The sequence below is a fragment of the Camelus ferus genome, chromosome 16 (genome assembly GCF_009834535.1).
Source record: "Camelus ferus isolate YT-003-E chromosome 16, BCGSAC_Cfer_1.0, whole genome shotgun sequence".
NCBI lineage: Eukaryota > Metazoa > Chordata > Mammalia > Artiodactyla > Camelidae > Camelus > Camelus ferus.
In genome coordinates, this window is record NC_045711.1 from 17,880,339 (window position 1) to 17,901,338 (window position 21,000).

The 21,000-nt window shown below is 48.3% G+C and overlaps 1 protein-coding gene across 10 annotated transcripts in view; it reads right to left on the reverse strand.

The window, feature by feature from the left end:
* The window catches only part of SPECC1 (sperm antigen with calponin homology and coiled-coil domains 1), a 191,382-nt gene that overhangs the window by 105,032 nt on the left and 65,350 nt on the right, over positions 1–21,000 (reverse strand). The window contains exon 1 of one of the 10 annotated variants that reach the window (XM_032498922.1): positions 5,252–5,440. The exons of the other annotated variants lie outside the window; for them this stretch is intronic. Within the exon in view, the coding sequence (XP_032354813.1) occupies positions 5,252–5,291 (40 nt within the window). The 5' untranslated portion in view covers positions 5,292–5,440. Of the gene's footprint in view, positions 1–5,251; positions 5,441–21,000 lie in introns of those variants that run through there. 10 annotated transcript variants of the gene reach the window in all.

A 21,000-nucleotide genomic window follows, 5' to 3' on the forward strand; every position in this document is an offset into this window, starting at 1 on the left:
TTTTCCAAAGCATCTGAAACTCTTCTGTGGATCAAGATACATCTGAGAAAAACACATGCTACATTCTCTTCCTTGCGAATATTGTAAAAACTCTGATGAGTCCTTAAAATCCAAAATTAATGACAACAGAGGCCATTAATTCATTTGCTCAAGCCCCCAACCAACTCCTCCCACCCTTAACTTAACCCCAAACCCCAAACTTCTAGAATAAGACAAAACAGACGAAATAGAAAATACAATTGATGACATTGTAAAAGTCAACAGGAAAACGAAGAAAGTGAATACAGAGGTGGTACACTATGGAAAAGTGTGGTGACAGAGGGAATCACAGGAAATACTCCAACCAAAGCAAAGGGGATGCAAAAGGAGAAAAAGGATTCAAGAAGTAGTGAGCTCACCCGAGAGCGAGACAGGACCAGAGGCAACCGAGTTCAAACCAAAAGGCCAAGTCGGAAGGCGGGGAACAGTAGCAACGAAAGCGTCAGGGCGCGGCTCGTTCTGACCCACCGTGCGTCTCAATCTGGGAACGACCCTGGCAGCCCTCCGAGGTAGGCTGCACCCCTACCCTCTTCGCTCGGCGGAAACACCGATGGTTCCAGGAGCTTGAATCGCTCGCCCGAAGTCTCAGAGCCACCAGTGACAAAAGTAGCATCTGCCTCCAGAGCCTGAACTCTCAACCATCACCCTTTCCAGCTCCAAGAAGAAAATGAATTCTCTACAGCAATTTGTAAAACCGAGAAGCTGGACAACAGGGTAACAGAATGTTAAGGCAATTTTTAAAGCAAATGACTATAATACTTGTACCAACTCTTTTCCAAACTCTTTACTCCTTCTTTTTCCGTTTTAAAGTAATATTGTCTGTCACAGAGGACAAGTTAAGCGACGTGAAAGTACATGTCTTTTTCTCTGCATCTAAAGGCACTCCCTGGTTCTCCAGGACATTATATACATGGGACCCTAATATTTCAAATGCTGATTGGTTTTCAATTTTTAGAATCAACCTAAAAACAACACACGGAAGATTTCAATAACACTGATTATGAAACAGAACATTCCAGCCATGTAGAATTTCAGAGGCAGACCAACAGCAGGGTACAGAGGATGTAGCGAAAAGGCAGGAGAAACTTAGGGATGGTACACCCTCATTCACCTCGCCAAGGGCTCTGTTTAAAGCTGGCTAGTCAAGAAAGACAGGTGGTAAACAGATTTCCTTAGAATTTTTAAAGTTCTTTCCTAAGGTATATATGTATCAGTGATTTATCCATGTCTCTGCATACCTAAATCTGTTGAACATACCAATAAGTGGTTCTCACAACTGAAAAATAAAAGCACAAAAAAAGTTTATACTCTTGTACACAGAAGATCACCTTGAATTAAACTGGATCTCACTAAGGGCGCAGCACAGCTACAGACTCACCACCTACTACACGATTAGCTTCTCACATACAAACACTGCCATGTTTGCCTTGTGCTTCAGAGCCTGTGTGTCCAAGTTGCCCATTTTAAAGTTTTTTGAATGAAAATCTCACATAGCAAAGTTAAAAGAATTTCACAGTGAACAGCTTACACCCAAGACCTGTATTCCACCATTAACATTTTACTCCACTAACAGATTTAGAAAACTTAAGTATGACTTGCAGGAATCAGGGAGGGGAGGAATAGAGTAGTAAAAATGCACTTAATTCCTCAGCTTTCACAGTGAGGGTTGGTAGACAGCCTTGAAAGCTAATAAATCAAGAAAGCAGCAGAGGTACAACACATCAGGTAGAATTACAGAGATAACCACCATTTCGTTGAAATGCATTAAAAAATAAGAGGGACAGACGGATGGACAGTAGGATAAAAATAAGGAGAAAAGCAAACATAGCAAAGTGTTAATCGTTGAATCTATGTCGTGGGTTCATGGCTGTAAACTACATATATGCCTTTCACTTTTTCTGACTAACATTAGAAAATATTGACACAAATGTGGCTGAGCGTGGGTATCACATCCGTGCTGCCCTCTGCTTGGCCCTCCTCCCAGCCCTCAGCACCCAGGCAGAGTCTGGCCAGAGGGAGGGGCGGGAAGGATGGGCACCACTTCCGGGCGGCCCTACAACCCCTGCGGGATGCTCCGCGCCCTCTCCCTTCTCCTGACTGCCAGCTGGGGAGCCAGACACTGAAGGTGGACGTTCACCAGCCTGAGTATTCAACAATCATACCACTCCCCGGACAGCTTGCAACTCCCCAAAGGGGAGAAAGCAACTTTTACTGTCTTAAGAGGCCGTTTTGGGATTCATCTTTAACCACAGTTAGCATTAACTATAACTAATTCAGAGTGGTACCTGAAGGAGTATGGGTAGAAGCTTTTACTTTGTGTCTTGTGGTTTGTATCCATTGTTTAAACACGTGAATGCAAATTTAAAGCAAATAGTAAGCAGCTAGCAGCTAGCAGCTAGCAGCTAGCAGTGAGGCCAGGAAAAGCCTTCTAAGCTCACCTTCTACTGAGGCCTCCTTTAAAATACTGGGCACCTTTGCGTGACCGTACAAAGGCAAAACTGCAAAATGGCACCCCTTCCTCTGGATTGCTACAACCCCACCTGGGCCCACTCATTGCTTTATTCCTTTGAACAGTGCACAACCTGCACAACTGTCCGTGGCAACCCTCTCTGACAACGCAGGCACTGACAACCTGCCTGGAAATGGAAGGACCGTTAACTGGGACCTTCCAGGAGGTAAGAGATATGGTCATCAACATGTTCTGATTCCAGCTGCCCTCATTCACACAAAGATCAAGTCTTTTACTTGGTCCATTTCTCTTTTCCATCCTCTGATACCACAGTAAGTCACGATGACTCAACTCAGAGGACGGCAGACTCCACAAAGGGTGGGGACGGGGGTAGGGCAGGGTTTGAGATGGGGATTTTACCTCATCTGCCTTTTAAATAGCCCCTCCCTGTCCAAGCAACTGAGGTCCCACGGGAGTCAGCCACGAGGTGTGCTGCCTGGATCTCTATTCGAGAAAAGAACTTGGCGTTCAGCTGCAAGGGCTGCCGTTAGCTGACACCTCCAGCTGTTGGTGCCACCAAGGCTCAGCTTGGCCTCTGAGCTGAAGGGCACATTCCTCCCAGGCAGCCTCCAGCAAGGACTGACCCAGCCACAGGACGAGGGACTGGCCACCTCCGCCTGACTCGGGACTCCTTTAACGGCCGGTCTGCTCTGGGCACCCCAGGCAGCTGCCAGGGCCTTGTCAGACCCGCACGGTTCTCTGCCCAAACAGCCGCCGCCTCCCCTTCCTGTCTGGGTGTTGTGTCTGCACCATGGTCTACAGGCCTTCCCGGCCCATTCTGCTTCCTACCCCTTTGGTCTTTCTCAGGGGGTACTCTCCAATAACACTCTTTCATTCCCAATGCTGTTGAAGGGTCTGCACCCCACAAGGACAAAACTGACATGACCCAGGAACCGTGAAAATCAGACTTGGGTCTTGCTCTGCCTCCTCCAGCCCCCTTGTGTCCCCCTTACCTCTACCAAGCCCCTTTGGGCCCCTTGCTCCGATGACCCACTGAAGCACTTGTTCTGATCCTAGTCCAGGGTTCCACCACTGCCAGTGGGAGGCCCCCACCACCATCCCAGCCCCGTGCACGGTAATGCAGACAGCGGATATGCGAATCTTTAACAAAACTCTGATTCCCAGGGTCTCATAGGGACAGTCTAGAGCCTTTCATCACAGCACTGAGGTCACTCAAAGTTATACACACACTTTCAGCTAACAACAGCCTAGCATTTAAAGTCTTTCCTGAGACTTTATAATCAGGTGTCCTTACTGGCAGCTAATCAGACTGAGTTCCCATTCTGAAACTATACGCCCTCTTCGAAAAATGCAGCAAAATAAAGCACTGGCATAGTGTCCTGTCCATCCCCTATCTATTAGTGTTTTAAAAAGCAAGGTCACTTAGAAACTGGAATACAAGCACCCAAATAACTCAAAAACTCTAGCAAGCGGGCAGTGTCTTCACAGTTTTGACACTAAGGAAAGAGCACAGGGGTTTTCACAATACCTGGGCAGGGATGTGCTAGTGCGAGGTGCTCTTAAAATGTTACAGATCGTCTACCTAGTCGTTTATCATGGAGCTGCTTATGACAAAGGCATTAATTTGCAAACATTGCCTATTTCACCCCAAGAAGTTTGGGTAGGTGCTGTGTGGTTTAGAGTCACCCCTATGTAATCCATGCAGTGACCCCATCTCTGGAGTTTTCCATCCTGGTTGCTCTGCCAGTCCAACGTCCCACAGCTGCCTGGGAGGCACCCACCTCCGCCCAGCCGCAAGGTCACGGCCTGCCCCGGCGTGGCCTCCCTGCCACAGTGAGTGAAGAACAGAAGATGCAGGCCAAGAGACCCAAGTCTTAGTGACAGCTCCGCCCCCCATTCCTGGCCTGTCACCTGGACAAGCGGCTCCACCTCTTAGGGCTTCAATTTCCTCAAATGCAGATTTAAGAATGACTCCCTGGAAAAAGTATTTAGCATTCTAACTTTATCACAGATACACACACCTGTCACCTGCCAGCCCAGGCCTCCAGCCCTAGGTTTACCATCTCTCCCAAACCAGCCAGGGGGCACCTTGGAGGCCAAATTAAATCCCATTTGCCTCTGCGACGGTACAGAAATGTTCCGTCTTGTTTTTAAATGCAACCCCGTAGTCACCAGCATCTAAATCTGTGTGGGAGGCCAGGAGGACCAACCGGGACATGAAACCCAGAGGCCAGCTGACTCTCCGCCGAGCTCGCTCAGTTGGAGGAAATAAAATTTTGATAAACCAGAGAAGCGCCTGGTATTCCAGAATAAGCACCGGCTATTCTGAGTAAGAGACAGTCACAACCCGGCCGCGGGCCTGAGGCTGAGTAACAGATCTGCTGACGGGCCGCCCCTTCCACGGGACTCTGGAAAGTGTGCGACACGCACAGGAACGAAGACCAGAAGCGCGGCCGGAGCCCCGGGAGTCCGCGCCCAGCGCCCGCGCGCCCGGCCCGCCGGCGGCCCGCCCCCGGCCCCGCGCCCCCGGGGCTCCAGGTGAGCCGGCGGCACTTCCTCGTCGCGGCGCGGGCACAGGTGATTGCACAAGCCCCGGGCGCATTCCAGAGGCGGGACTCGCGGCCGGGAAGTTCGCGGCTCCGCGCGCCCCTCGGCGCCCGCGGGCGGCGCGGCCCGGCGGAGGCGGTGGGGGAAGGGCGCCCGGCGGGAGGGGGCGCGGCGACCCCCGCCCACCGCACAGACCTGCTTCGGGGTCCTCGGGCCGCCCCGAGTGGTTGCCCATGCTCGGCCGCCTCGAGCCGCGGCCGGCTGGCCGCCTCGGACGGCGTGTCCACCGCGCGGCAGCTCGCGCCGGCCCGGACTGGCGAGGCGGCTGCGTCCGGCGGGTCCGCTCCAGTCAAAGAAAGGGCCGGCGCCTCCAGTCCCCGCGGCCGCCCGGCCGCTCCGCGCCCGCTCATCTGCATGCGGCCCGCCCACCTCATCTGCATACCGCCCCTCGCGGGCCCGCCCACCTCGGACTCCGGCGGCCAGCCGGCCCGACACGGCCTGCGTATCTGCATACCGCCCGCCCACCTCATCTGCATACCGCCGGCCCACCTGATTTGCATGTCGTCCCTGAGCATCCGAGGGGTCCCTCCCAGGCGGGGGAGGGACGCGCCCGCTGCCCGACTTCCGGCCTCTAGGGGCGGACGCCGCGAACTGCAGCTGGACACTGGCCTGGAAAATCCCCGCTGCGGGGAGGCTGAGGCCGAGCGTCCCGAGAAAGGCGCGGTCCTTCAGGAAAACCTGGGCTTAGCATGCGACAGGCGCTTCCGAAGTATTTTGGGGTGTTGGTAATTAGTCCGTTTTGGAATGAATGAGCAGACGAACAAACAACTTGAGGGACGGAGGTGGTGAAGAAAACGCTTTAACGAAGACTTGCCGGCTTTCCAAGATGAATACTGCCACTCGTTATAAAAATTCATGCCAATCCTAAACAGAAACTATCAGAAATGACTGACTTATGGAAATTACCCCGAACGACTTTCATGGTTAGCCACACAGTGAAATGCTTAGAACTCACTAAGTCCTGCAGCAAAAAGCATCTCATGGGCAGTAAAACCATGAACGGGACGGACTGGCCCCGTCTCCTGCATCACGTGAACCCTGGTCCGCCTCAGCTGTCATTCAGCATCGAGTCACAGCAGTTTATTCCTTTGGCTTCCGGGACACGACATTCTCCTGGTTTTCTGCCCACCTCCCCAGTCCTCCTCTCAGTCCCCTTCATTGGTTTCTCCTCATCTCCTGGACCTCTAGACCCCAAGTGCCCTAAAGCTCGGTCATCTCTGTCCAATCTAGTCATCGCCTCTGTCTGACTTGCTCATCGCAGCCAACCTGTGGCTTTTAAATACCACCTGTATACCTTCAGCCCAGTCCTGCCTTCTGAACTCCAGACTCCCCTGTCCAACTACCTTCTTGACACCTCCTCTTTGATGTCCTAACAGGCACCTTCAGGTTAACGGGAACAAAACCGAATTCCAGACTTCTTCCCATCCATGTCTCACGTAGTCTTTCCATCTCAGTAAATGGAATATGTCGAGACATATGTGGCAAATGCCACTGTATCTCAGTGCTCCTCACCACCACAGCATCACTGACCAGGATGATGGCAGCTGCCTCCCAGCCAGTCTCCCTTCTTCTGCCCTGCCTCTTTATCCTGTAATCTTTACACAACAGAGTGACAATCCTAAAACCCAGGTCAAATCATACAACACCTCTACTCACACACTCCAATGGCTTGATGTCTCACTCATAGGAAAAGCCAAAGCCCTGATAATGGCTTCTAAGGCCCCTCCCTCCACCAGGGGACTCGCCTTTCCCCTCTCACACTGCTCCTCAAACCAGCTCAGTTGTTCCCACCCCAGGGCCTTTGCACTTGCTGTTCCCTCTGCCTGGAAAGCCTTTCCCCACATTCCTACATTACACAGACCATATGGTTCACTTGCTCTCACTTCTTCAAGTCTCTGGTCAAATTTCATTCATTCAGTTAAGGAGGGCTTCTCTTGTTACACCACACAAAATAGTAAATCAGACCCTCAACACACACACTCCTCTGCTTTGTTGAACTTTGTGACATTTACTACCATGTAGTAGACAATATACTTGTTTATTGGTTTACTGTCTCTCCAAACATCATGAGAGCGGAGAATGGCTGTACCATAAACAAATCAGCTCTTACACATTACTTACTTTCAGTAATAGTGCCACAAGGCAGTTTCTCCAACAAAACTAGTTGGTCAGAGGCAGGAGTCATAGTTCTGTTTCTGTAACCTACGAAACCTGGCACAACACAGAACACACCGGAGCTAATGGACTAAGGAAGATACATCACATAAGGAAGATTTTTAGAGCAGAAACGCATATGAGGTCAAGTACAAGTCCCCCGCCCTGTCAAAAGACGAAGAAAAGGCCCAAAACAGATGGTCAATGTCCCAAAATATTTATGGAGCAACAGACAAAGGCTGAATTTGTGAATGCTGTGACAGTGCCGGAGCTTCAATTTATGGAACAGTTACCTACTGGTCCAGAGAGTCTGGGAACCTGATGGGCCATCTCATTAATCCCATCAAGTGTTATGCAATGAACGTGCGTCCCTTTATGAAAACTGGACAAGATACCAATCCAAGATACATACCCGACAACTATGGCTCTTTTATAGTCTAAAATATTTACTCAAGTCCTGTGTGTATTTTATCTCTGTAACATCGTTGTAATCTTGTCTCTCTCGTCTTTGCTGGAACTTGTTTATTTTGGGCCTTTCATTCTCACAAGGATGAATTAGCATCAGCTTCCCACTGACTTGGGGTTCCCAGTTTTGCTCAAATCCCCTCCCCACCTCGATTTATCAAGGATGCAAGATAAACAACAAGGTCCTTGGTATAGCACAGGGAACTATAGTCAATATCCTGTCACAGTCTATAATAAAAAAGGATATGAAAAGGTACATACACACACACACACACACACACACACACACACACACACACCTGAATCACTGTGCTATACACCAGAAATTAACACAATGTTGTAAACCAACCACAGTGTTGTAAACCAACTATACTTCAATTAAAAAAAGATTCAGTGTGAAATTGGAGGGAAAAAAAAGAAGGCAAATCCAACTTTATCACACCTCTGCTTAAAAGCTCCCCAAGGCTTCCCTCTACCCTTAGGACAAAGTCCCCAGTTCTTCCCTACGGTGTAATCTTGTACCGCACCTCCACACCTGTCAATCCAGCCTCATCTTACAAAAGTACACCATCCCTTTATCTCCCAGCGACATGGCCAGTTGTGGTGCCTGGAAAACACCCCACTGCCTTGGGCCTCGGTGCCTTCCTATCTGCGATGTGCCCTCTGATGTGGTACCCTTCTAACCTGACCACCTGGCAAATGCCTGTCCTTTCTTCTAAATTCTTGGTCCAGCATCGCTTCCTCCAGGGAGCCTGCCCACCCTAGCCAGAATTAAATCCCCTACTGTACTTCTGTACCTTGTAAATGTGTGTATGTTCCCACAAAATCACATTATGTAAACTATTCTTCTTTAGAAGACTATGAACTCTTTGAGTAGCAGTGATGCTGTCTTAGTCATTTTTGCCTCCATAAACTCTAATAAATACTGAAGTAAATAACATATTTATTTACTCTATAATCAACAAAAACGCTAACTTCTCAAACAAAATAGCCATCAGTTCACCTGAAGGGTTCTTTGATATCCAGAGAAATCCTTGTTGTTGAAATAAGACTAAACATTATTTTTTAAAATCAAGTATGCCCAAATAATTAATGTTTAATTTTAACAAAATTCAAATGAATCATGAATGTCATGCATTTAATTCCAAAGTTCACCTGGAGGAAAAAAAGCATGGGAAAATCTAAGAAAATCTGGAAGAGAGAGAATAGAGATTTGTCTTATTAGAAATAAAAACATGCCATAACGTTACATCAGAAAAACAGTGTGGTTACAACAGAGCGGAAATTCCCCAAAAAACAGATTTAAAAGAGTTTAATATGAAGTAGGACTTCAAGTGGAATGCAGACTGTATCTCACTCTTTATGTCAAAAATAAATTCCAATTCAATATAAATTTAAGTGTAAAATACACAAAGATAAAAGTCCCAGAAATAAACATGGATGAATATTTTTATAATGCTGGAGGGGGAAAGCCTTCTTTATTGTTCAGTTTTTCATTTTGAGCATTTCCAAATTCATGGAAAAGTGGGAGAACCACGATGGCACCTCTGTTCACCTGCATTTACCAATGATACATTTTATCTCCTTTACTTCTCTCCACCCCTCTCCATTTTCCGTCCCATCGACTCCTTTGAGAGCACGTTGCCGACATCATGAGGCTTCACCTCCAAGTACTTCCAGCATGACCCCCGGCAGCACTCTCCTGCAGCAGCCTTATCACAACCCACGGAAAATCATATGTTCAAAATATGATACAGTATACAGTCTGTACTAAAATTTCCCTATGTCTCCAAAGTTCTTTGTTTTCTTTCTTTCTTTTTTTTTTTTTCAAAAACCACCAGGATCCAATCAGCATTAAATACTATTTATGGAAGACACATCCTGAAACAGCCTGGACCAATGCTAGTTTTAACATGGTCACACGGTTTTGAAAGGAGGTGAACACACTCCTTGTGATCATTCCTGAGGGCGTGACCTCACGACGCACAGCACTCGCCCTCACTGAAAACACAGGTTTTAAAGAGAGCCTCAGAAGCAGGTTGTGGGAATCACAACTCGGGGCAAATGACAGCCACCCGCCCGAGGTTACGTGATTAGGACGGAATTTCCAAGGGACTCAGAGTGATCATCCGGAGCCCCGGGGAGGTGGCGCGGTAAGTTCCACAACCTGTGCTAAATGACCTCAAAAATGCTCTAGGGTTGTCCTAGGTGCCTATGACGCTTGTTTAAAAGAGCAACGATGTAATTCTAAATGATTATATTTATCTAAGGTGTGATTTCAAAGGTAAAGGTGTAACTAAATTGATAAATTAGACATTTAAATTATTATTTTCTAGCACAGGGAAGTATATTCAGTATCTTATAGTAACCTATAATGAAAAAGAATATGAAAACCAATATATGCGTATTTATATCTATGTATGACTGGGACATTATGTTTTACACCAGCAATTGACACGTTGTAAACTGGCTAGACTTCAATTTACAAAAATTAATTTTAAAATTATGTATTTTCTATTTCACTTATATTTGAAATGGATATTTAAGGAAGACCAAAAAAAGGGTTTTTAGGAATCTTCATTGAATATAAGAACCTCCTTACATTTAGGCATTTATACAATAAAATAATATCTACACGGCAATATTTTTAATGCTTTCTCACATTGTACATATTAGTATGTGTAAAAGTGAATTTGGACATGTATGTAGCAAATTACTACAAATAACCAAATAACAAATAACCAAGTAACTGAAAAACAGGGTTATACAGGAGTTGCTTTTTCTATAGCAAGTATCACTAATACCTTAACAATAAACATATTTTACTTTCATGATCAGAAAACAAAACAAGAAAAAAAATGTGCATATCCTTAAACTTAGCAATTCTTCTTCTAGGAATTTATTCAAAAGAAATAATTACAAATGTACATAAACATCTCACTACCAAGATATTAATTCTTAACACTTATTAAAAAAATAAATAAACAAATGAGACCTAATTAAGCTTATAAGCTTTTGCATAGCAAAGGAAACCATAAGCAAAACAAGAAGACAACCTACAGAATGGGAGAAAATACTTACAAAAGATGAGACTGACAAGGGCTTAATCTCTAGAATATATGAACAGCTCATACAGCTTAATAAGAAAAAAACAAATAATCCAATCCAAAAACAGGCAGAAGACCTAAACAAGCAATTCTCCAATGAAGACATATGAATGGGCAACAGGCACGTGAAAAAAATGCTCAAGTATCACTAATTACCAGAGAAATGCAAATCAAAACCACAATGAGGTATCACTTCACACCGGTCAGAATGGCCATCATTCAAAAGTCCATGAAAGATAAATGGCTGGAGAGGGTGTGGAGAAAAGGGAACCTTCCTACACTGTTGGTGAGAATGTAGTTTGGTGCAGCCACTATGGAAAATAGTATTAAGATTCCTCACAAAACTAAAAATAGATTTACCATATGATCCAGCAATCCCACTCCTGGGCATATACCCAGAGGGAACCTTAATTCAGAAAAATGCATGCATACCAGTGTTCATGGCAGCACTATTTACAACAGTGAAGACATGGAAACAAACTAAATGTCCATCGAAAGATGACTGGATAAAGAAGCTGTGGTATATTTACACAATGGAACACTACTCAGCCATAACAAATGATAAAATAATGCCATTTGCAGCAAACTGGATGGACCTGGAGATCGTCATTCTAAATGAAGTAGGCCAGAAAGAGAAAGAAAAACACCATATATCACTCATATGTGGAATCTGAAAAAAAAAAAAGGACACAAATGAACTACTTACAACTTAGATGATTGATTTCTTGAATATGTGTGAGCACATCTGATTGTCCTTTATGACTGGATTACTGCATTCTGTTGATTTTTATTTTGTGGTTGGCTTTATTCCTTTGATAACTATGTAAGCTTAAAAAACTAAAGCTCTAAACTGTTCTTAAAAACAATAAACAGTGATATATGTAAAAAATGTGCAGTATATTATATATATATATTTACATGTAACATATTATATATGTACAGTCAAATTGTATCAATTTTACCTAATAAAAATGAAAAATGAAAAAAATAAAGTCTGTTCCTTTAAAGACAATAATGACCTCAGATCTAAAGTAACACCCCAACACAGGTCTAACAGTCACTGGGGACTACCTGTCTGTCAGCTGTTCCCTCCTCCTTTCTTGCTGAAGAGCTCCATGGACGTGAGACAGGACACTGATGGAAAGTCACACGGTTCTTAGCTCAGGAGTGACTCTTAGTGACACAGTCTAAGCCAATAACAGTGACTCCATTTTCCTGGCTGGTGGCTGGGGGAGGCCTGGTGGGAGGGCTGGGGAAAGCTTTCTTGCCCTGAAGGGGACACACTGGAAGAGATGCCCTTTTCCTCCACTGGACTTTGTCCTCTGCTCGCGATCAGCAGAATTACAGCAGCCAACTCCACCCAGACGGGGAGGGGAGCTGGCCAGAGGGCTCCGTCCACACGCTGCAGAGGGCAGACCAGAAAGACGGAAAGAACTGGCTCCTCCACGACATCACTGTGTCCCCAGATTAGACCACCTCTGAGTCACCCACCTTTTGTTTCGTTAATACTGCATGGTACGCTTCCAGCGTGTGGAAGTCCCGCTGAGTCAGGGTCTGACCTCAAGGCTCTTTTTCTCAAGTCAGGGATTCAGGTTAAAGAGACTAGCTAGCCTGCCAAGGACCTACAGGTGAAAAGGAAGGAGCGGGGGTTTAAGTCAGGCCCATTGCCTCCAAAGGACTTACTCTTTCTTTTTCTACCTCTCTGCCTCAGAGAGAAGCCGAGCCCAGAATCTTCAAAGTGAAGCCACTAATTCAGGATTCAGGATTCAGAAAAGCAAACAGTTTCTTGTAATAAGTAATTGTAAACTCCAAGAGAAAATCTTGAAAACCCTTCCTGGATTACAGAAAACACATTTTTTAATTAAAAAAATCTTCAACAGGGCTCAACTTAAATATAAGTAACATCGCTACAATCTAAGTGAAAGAAGATGTGACCATCAGCGCTGCAAACCCCATCCAACAAAATTCCCACCGTCCGTCCCCGTCTCCACCAGCCTCATTGAGTGCCCGTGTCATGCTCCCCTCCCCCCAGCCTCAGAGCTGTGTTGCCCACCCACCACTTGCCCACGCAGCTGCGTGTAAATGCTAAAAACTCATCGCTGGCCTGAAGAGTCTGAAGTTCACATTATATGTGAAAGACAAGCCAAGGCTGAACATTTACCGGCGCCTTGGTGGCACGTAAGGTTCCCTAGGCTGCCGAGTCCAGGAGTACAAATGGGGGTCGAGTTAACAGGGTGAAAAGGTATCTTTCTAGCTCTGGTCACTTATTACTATAACTCGACCTTCATCCCCACTGCAGACAGGCCAAGCCTGCCACCCAGCCAGCGCCGCAGGTGTCTTTTGCTTCTGTGCCCGGTGTGGTCGGATGCTGCCCTGCCGAGGGCCTGCCCTTGAGGATGCCCGGGTCTGGCCGGGGGCCCCGGACCCAGAGCTGCCGCCCGGCCTGGCAGGCCTAGCAGCGACCGTCCTTCTCGCTGTATCGCTGCCGAGAGGGGTGTTAGGAAAGAAGACCACCCTCGTTTACCGCCGGTTGCTTCTGAGAGCTGGGTTCTGTCTGGGTCATGCTTTGACGTTCTTTGTACTTTTCTACATACGAATTTTTAAAGCTATCAGGCGTTGATCATCTTCAAAAAAACAATGTCATTTTTCTTACCAAAAACTGTGTTACCAAAAACACTAACGTGGCTTTTTGTGCCCTATACTGAATATAACAGGAGATCAGATTTTCCACGCCTTGGAGGGGCTAGGGACCTGTTTTGCACATGACACTCTTCACGATTTCCATACGCTAAAGGAGTGGGGAAGCCTTGAGTCTCTTAACAAGTCGAAGGCCAACTTGCTTAGCAGAGACAAGAGTCACACAAAGAAAACCAAGAGAAACTTAAACGCAGGGAGAAAGTCAAAGGGAGGCGAATGAACGAAGTTCAGTAACTGGACCAGAAGAAAAGTTCCTCAGGCAAACAGCATGTCTATTGGTCTAAAAACCTCTCCAGTGATGAAAAGGTGGCAGGAAAAGTCGAGGGAGGCTCTGTCGTGGTGGCCTGGAGCCCGGGGTGGGGCGGGGGCACCGGAATTGACTGGAATCAGCACGAGGGACCTTTCTGAAAGTCTTGTGAAGCTCCGTCAAGGTGGACGGCTGTACGCTTACTAAACACCAGCGGCTTGCACGGTTCAAACGGGTGACTGTGATGATATGTAAATTATATTTCAATAAGACTGGGTTTTTTTTAAATCAAGGGAGATAAATGGATGAGCCTTCAAGACTATGAATTATTTCTGAACTAAAAAGAGCCCCGTCCTCATTCTGAATCAATTAGCGTGACTGAATCCTGGGGGTGCCTCGCCGCTGAGAAGATAGGCTGGGAAGACATAGGCTTTGAAGATGAGATAAAGGGGGAGAGAGATAGATGGACTTGCTTCCGGAACGCGCTGCCGGCAGCTCCCACACCCGGCTCCATGCAAAGCCACAGACAATGACTGGGCAGGAAGGAGGGACAGCGCAGGCCGGGACCCACGAGGCCCTGATGGGGATACAAAGGCAGCATGTCTTTGAAAGGGGGAAAAGCACATCCTGTTGTGAGATCAAGAAAGGCTTCAAGGAGGAGATGCTGTCTATAGGCTGGAGCTGGTCCCTCCGTGGCTGGAGGGGCAGGTGCCTGGCAGGACACGTGTGTCCCCAGATGTGGGCCCCAGCAGCTGGGCTGCGCCTGTGTTCATCCAGGGGAACAAAGGCTTGATGGTGAGAATGTCCTGCGTGTGTCCCTGCGCCTGGGACTGGAGCTCAGGGCACCAACAGGGTGGAGATGGGGCTGCAGGGGTCACGCTGGATGAAGAGGTTTGCCCCAGTCCCTCTCGCGGCCCAGCAGGGCTGCACCTGAAGTGTCTGAGCAGACGGGTGGCTGATGAAACCTGCAGTTCAGGACGGCTACTCTTCTGGCACAAACCACGCTGTCTCATGCACCTGCTGCCTGACACTTTACAGGTATCGAGTCACCATGTGAATAAGACGCACTGACCAGTATCCTGGGTGGGATGAGCCCTCTCGGTGCCCCTGCTCCCTCCACACGGGGCGTCCCTGTACCGAGAGGCCTGCGCATTTGTCACAACCCCGAATATGGAATATGCTCGAACTAGTGATTTTATTTACATAGCTGAATTATCATGGGAACCAATGACATATGAGTGCAAAGAGAGACGCTTTCCTCAAAAGTCACTCTGAATGCTTTGAAAAGGCTTGATGAAGGGAGCTGTTTAAAAGTGCTGGAAGCAGCTACACGAGATGAGGGGTCCGTATGCAATCCCGAGAGAGGACCCCGCAGGCATCTTCTTCTTCCGGAGCACCCAAGCCCTCGCTCCTGTCTAGAGACTAGAACCGCAAGTCCGGGAGGCGAGGTCCAGGTGTGCGGAGATGCTAACGCACTCCAAGAAAACGCCCTGGCTCTGCAGCAGACGGCGGCGGGCGGGAGCACTTGGACGTTGTGGGTGAAAACAAAACGTTTAGAGTGTACATTTTGCTTTTTTAGGATTCCCTGATTTAACCAACTTCGTCGACCAATTGACCCAAACTGGTCCCCGTCACTTAGGGCAGGAGTGTGAAGCAAGCGTTAAGGACAGCCCAGCTCCAGCCGGGAAGCGTCGGTGCTTTAGATGAGAGACGCTGTGCAGGGTGGGGTCAGGGGAGCCCAGAAGAAATGAGACACCGCGACAGAGAGCATCACACACTGAGGGGAAGGAGGCTGGCAGGTAACAGCAAGGCTGATCTGGGCGAGGGAGCCCGCCGCAGTCCTGAGGAGTCGGACCTAGAGGAAGCAGGGGGAGCCAGGGCAGCAGGGCGGTGAACGTCCTCCCCATCAGTCCCACGAGAACGCAGAGCGAGACCCCGGAGGGCCGGGCTTCCCTTGGCTCGTTCACCGCTGCATCCTTGGCACCTAGGAAGATGCCCGGAACTTGGTGGGCACTAAGCATTTGTTGAAGGAGCAAACGGATGGACACACATGCAGAACATCCGTGAGATGCTGTCAGCAGCTGGGGGCGTGCTTCTGGAAGGCAGTGCAAGGTGGGGCAGAGATGCAGGTCTGGGAGTCATCAGGGACCTTCTAGTCCGCGCACCTGGAAGACTGTCTCCTACGAGGGAAGACATCTAGGAAAATGTGTTTCAGCATAAAGGCAACCCCTTCCGGCTGGGGAAGGATGTTCACAAAGATCTGACCCTGTCACTTCCAAACCTCTCCACCGAGGAGTGCGGCACAGAGTAACGCCTCCCCAGCGGTAACCAGGATTCCTCATTTACTGGGGCGGCGTCCCTGAACTTCTCTGGCTGTTAGAACATTCCTCTGTATATCAAGTCAAAACCTGGCCCTCATTTGACTAAAAATGACTTGTTTTGACTGAAAAAGGACTTGTTGACCAAGTGCACTCAGTGATAACTTTGGGAGAAAAAAAAAAAAAACACCTTGTCTTCCAGGCAAGGCGCCCCGGAGGCCAAGGCAGGGAGGTTTTATTTAACTGCAGTAGTTCCCAGCCCAGGGGTTCCGTTAAGGGGGAGGGTTTGAGGGAAAGAACATGTTACAAACGCAGCTACATTTCACCCTCTGCCCTCGGATCCTCCCAAAGGCTGTTTCATTTCATCCACGCAACTGCCCGAGGTGGGGTGTGATTAACCTCATCTTACAGGCAGGGAGACACACGATGCTTCTCCAAAGGGGAGATTCTGAGCCCCCCCAACAATGAGTAACGATGATGCCGACGGGAGAAAAACGGGGAGCGTCCCAAACAACCAGTGTGACTGTGACCCCGGCAAATGCGAGGGCGTGTCGACGACTGAAGAACAGGACACAGAGTCGGGGGGTGAGGGGGCTGTGACGTGGGCAGAACTCTGGAAGAAAAAGTCTGAAAAGCTGACCCTGAAAAGGAGCCGAGATCTGCTGGAAATGGTTAAGGGCAAAGCCCCCAGCCCACCCCGCCCACTGCTCTAGACCCCACACCTGTCCTGTCCCCTGTCACAGGTACACCCCAAATGTAGCACAGGGAATGACACTCAATGTCTTGTAATAACCTTTAATGAAACAGAATATGAAAACGAGTATGTGTGTGCATGACTGGGACACTGTGCTGTACACCGGAGACTGACACACTGTAACTGACGATACTTCAATTAAAAATAATAATAATAATAATAAATAAAAATTAAAGAGAAAAAACAAGGACACCCCAAAATGGTTTGCCCTGCAGAGGGCAGGTCAGACTTCAGTGAGAGGATTCTCAAATCCAAGAAAACCACCAAATGAGTTTAAATCCCCCGGCCCTGGGAAATTACAACCCCAGACGCTGAGGTGACTTTGAATGAGGTCGTGGATGGTTATGTCACCCCTGAGAGGCGACGGCTCGGGCCCAGAGAGACAGAAACTGCACGCACAAGGGGGAGTGGCGTGGACCACGGCCGGAGCCCTGCGCACGTGGGGATGACCCACCGGCCCCCGCCCCGCGCCCCGCACGCAGCAGGGACAAGAAGCGGCACCTGCCCCCGAACACACTGGGCGTCTCTGGGATACCCGCGTGCCAGACGGCGGGTGACGGGGCGGGGGGGGGGGGAGCAAAACATGTCACCGCCCTCTTCACATGTGGTGCCATGGGAATTGCAGAGCCTACTCAGAAAAATGAATACAAGTGAAAATTTTTACCTGGCCAAACACTAGAATTTGATAGAACAGATTTTTTTAAAGGAATGGCTTGCAAGGGCCTCGAAGGAGACACGGGGACTGCCGGGAGCCGGGACGGGTTCACTCGGAAAACTCATCGCGCGTAAGCAGCTGCAGGAGGAGCCTTTCTACCCGACATCGCTTCGAAGCCCACAGACGCGGCTGCTCCCTAGAGCAGGGGCGGTTCATCTGCTTCAGGCCCCGCAGCTGGGATGCGGCAGGGAGGGCGGCCCCCGCCCCCGTGCCACTGCTCCCACAGTCTTGTGCTGCACCGCTGACGTGTGCTGGCGCGCCCGCGTCAACCCCACACAGAGTTCCCGCACAATGCAGATGATCCAATGCAGGCTGATTTCACTTATTGTTCATCTCTTGCCTCAGTGTCCCGAAAGGCGTCCCCACCGCGTAAAACCACCTCAGCTGGACTGTCTTTGGGGGTTGATCAAAGGAGGAAAAACAGCCCTTCTAACAGCATTAAGACAATCGGAGCAAGGTCCAGTGGGGCCGACGCACTTCCACTTTGCACTGTACTCTGAGTGGGAAAAGTACCTTCCCAGCACGCAACGAAGTTTTGACCTGGAAACCAATATGCAAACAAACAAATTTCGAAAGCAAGCCAGTCAGCCAAACAAACTTTCAGGAACACCCTGTATTTCAGGATTCTGAATATATGCAAATCTGAGACCACTGAGAGAGGATGGCTCGGGGCCAGAGAGACGGAATGTCGGTACCACTGGTGACACTGTCCTGTTGCTCTGCAAGAAGGCACCGTTGGGGGAACTGGTAAAGGACACAGGGAGTCTTCCTCTATTATTTCTCACAACTGCACGTGAAGCTACAGTTATTGCAACATTAAAGGTAATTTAAAATAAGGGAAATACATTTTTACCCTTGATATTGACTTTAGCTTACATTTTGATGAAAATTTATATAAAAATGGCACACTTTGAATACCATTACATTTTAAAAATCTTTGAGAATAATTAAAAGTTATGAAGTGACAGAAATTACAAAATACCAAGATGAACTCGGGAGAAAAAGTTGAGCGGAAAAAAGAAAAAGAATAAAATTTGCCACACAAAATTCACTCATTTCTGATTAAAAACAATGAAAATGAGCCAGAAAATTATTTTCATCAAATCCACAACCTAACAGGTCATCGGAAATCCTTGAAATTTCTTTTCCTTTTTTTTGTTTTGGTCTGTTTGGGGTTTCTTGGGGGGGGGAGGGGAGGAAGGAGGTAATTAGGTTTATTTTTTTAACAGAGGCACTGGGGACTGAACCCAGGACCTCGTGCATGCTAAGCACGCGCTCTATCCCTGAGCTACACCCTCTCCCTGAAACTTGGTTTTCTTTACTAGCAGATTTAACTCCTGGCCGGAACATTGCCCATAAACAGTGGGCCCTGACTTGCCTCCTTGCCGCGGGCCCTGCAACACCAGGGGTCTGCCTGATTACTACTGTCCACTCTCCTTTCTTGTGAGACCCAGCATTCGGGAAGTGAAAATCCTGTTTATTGTGATCTGAGTTGGGAATCCAACTCTGTTTCACATAGAAACACAAGGAGCGTTTTCACACATGATTATACACTGAATTTTCTAGAAATGCAGCCAACACGTAAATCAAGGGAACACAGCCCTTTGCATTGCTGAGAACTTTACCCTGAGTCGTCAGCAAGACAGAAAGTCACCGGCGTGGACACCGCCCCCAGCACGTGACAGGGCACGGACTTCCCTCTGTGAAGACAGACGGCTCTAGAAAGTCACTAGGTCTGTATGGACAGTCTTGGCTGTTTGCAAAAGGGGAGAGATCTGAGGAACCCGGGGAAACATGCACCTACGAAACAAAGTTCCTGGAAGAAATAGAAGAGTTTAGAAAATCTCTAATTTGCATCCTCACTGAAATTCCAGGAGCTTTTACAGCTATGAAGCCAGAGCAAGAAGTCATGAAGAACGAAGAGTTCACGATCAGAGAATTTCGACTAAAGGTTAAAAACACAGTAGTTGAAGGAAAGAAACACAAAGCAAAGCTTATTAGATGATAAACTTAAAAAAAAATCAGAGGATGAATGAAAGTAATCAAAACAATCAAGGGAAATATGGGACGTGGAAGACACACCCAGGAGACCTAATAGACACAAATTTGAATTTCCCGAAGGAGACTCCAGGGTAAAAAGAAAAGCAATAATGACAAGAATAAGAAAATGCCTTGAGGGCACTTAATAAATCTATCACTCAATCCTAACGACCCTGAGCAAAAGAGGGAGGCAAGGACTGAACCCACACAGCATGGACTATTCAAGCCAACCGTCTGCATCTGACTTCATGGGGAAACACCAAGGGCAACCAGAGCACAGTGAGAACAATGACACGGCCGGCATTTAACGTAGCTCGGGCCACACACGACTCGGCAGGAATCAGAAAGGAAGGGCACAGTCCGGGGGCCGGGGAGGAGACAAAAGGCGCGTTATCTGCAGCTGATAGAGCCATCCACTTGGAACACATGTGCAAATCAGCTGAAAACCATTAGTGCCAGTCAGGGAGGGAGTCAGTTGCAAATTAAATATTTTTTTAAACAGCTGATTTTAAAAAGACACCGCGAGCATTCACATCAGCAGCACATGTAAAATCGGACGACTAGTGTGGAGATGACCTGCAAGTTCACGGAGAATTCCAGATTAAAGAAGAAGAAATACAATGGCCAAGGAATCCCATCCACAAAAGCAATAAGGTAAATAAAATGAAAGTTTACCCCTAGGTGTAAACTCAACCGAGGAGGGAAGAGGAGGTGGGGGAAGTCAGCGAACTTTCAGGGAAGACACAAGAGCAGACTCAGGGAACCAGGGAGGCAGCCATGGCTCTGGATGGAAGATTCGGCCAGAACATCAGTATTCCTGGCGGGGGGGTGCAGGGAGACTGCCCACGTCCCTGAATCACTGGCTGCTAGGCAGGACCCAGGAAAGCCACCAAGCCCCGAGGGCCACGCTCCCCTGGGAAATACAGGGCCGTGAAGCCCACAGGTACCGTCCGCGAATCCAGGACTCATTGGCACAGGTACCAAGTTCAAAACCTCACACCTGGGTCGCCCCAGACGCGGCCAGAAGCTACAGCTCATCCCTGGTCTGCCGATGACGGAGGGCGCAGACAAGGTGGCGCTGACAGAGGATAGAATACTATTCAGCCTTCAAAAGGCTCTCTCCCGGGCCTGGCACTGGCCTCTGGTCTGGTCCCCTCCATCCATCGACTCCCCACACGCAGCCAAAGCACCCCTTCCAAAGTGAGGTCGGGTCATTTCACTCCTCTTTCCCCAGCCCCCTAGCCCCTGCCCGCGCCCCCCACCACTGCCCCCTCCTCATTTGGCCCCAGTCACGTGCTGCCTACTGGTCTTGGGCTGGTCACCGCGTTCCTTCCATGTCTGTTCATGCAGCTCCGTGGACGCAGGGAGTTCTGTCCTGTTCACTGGG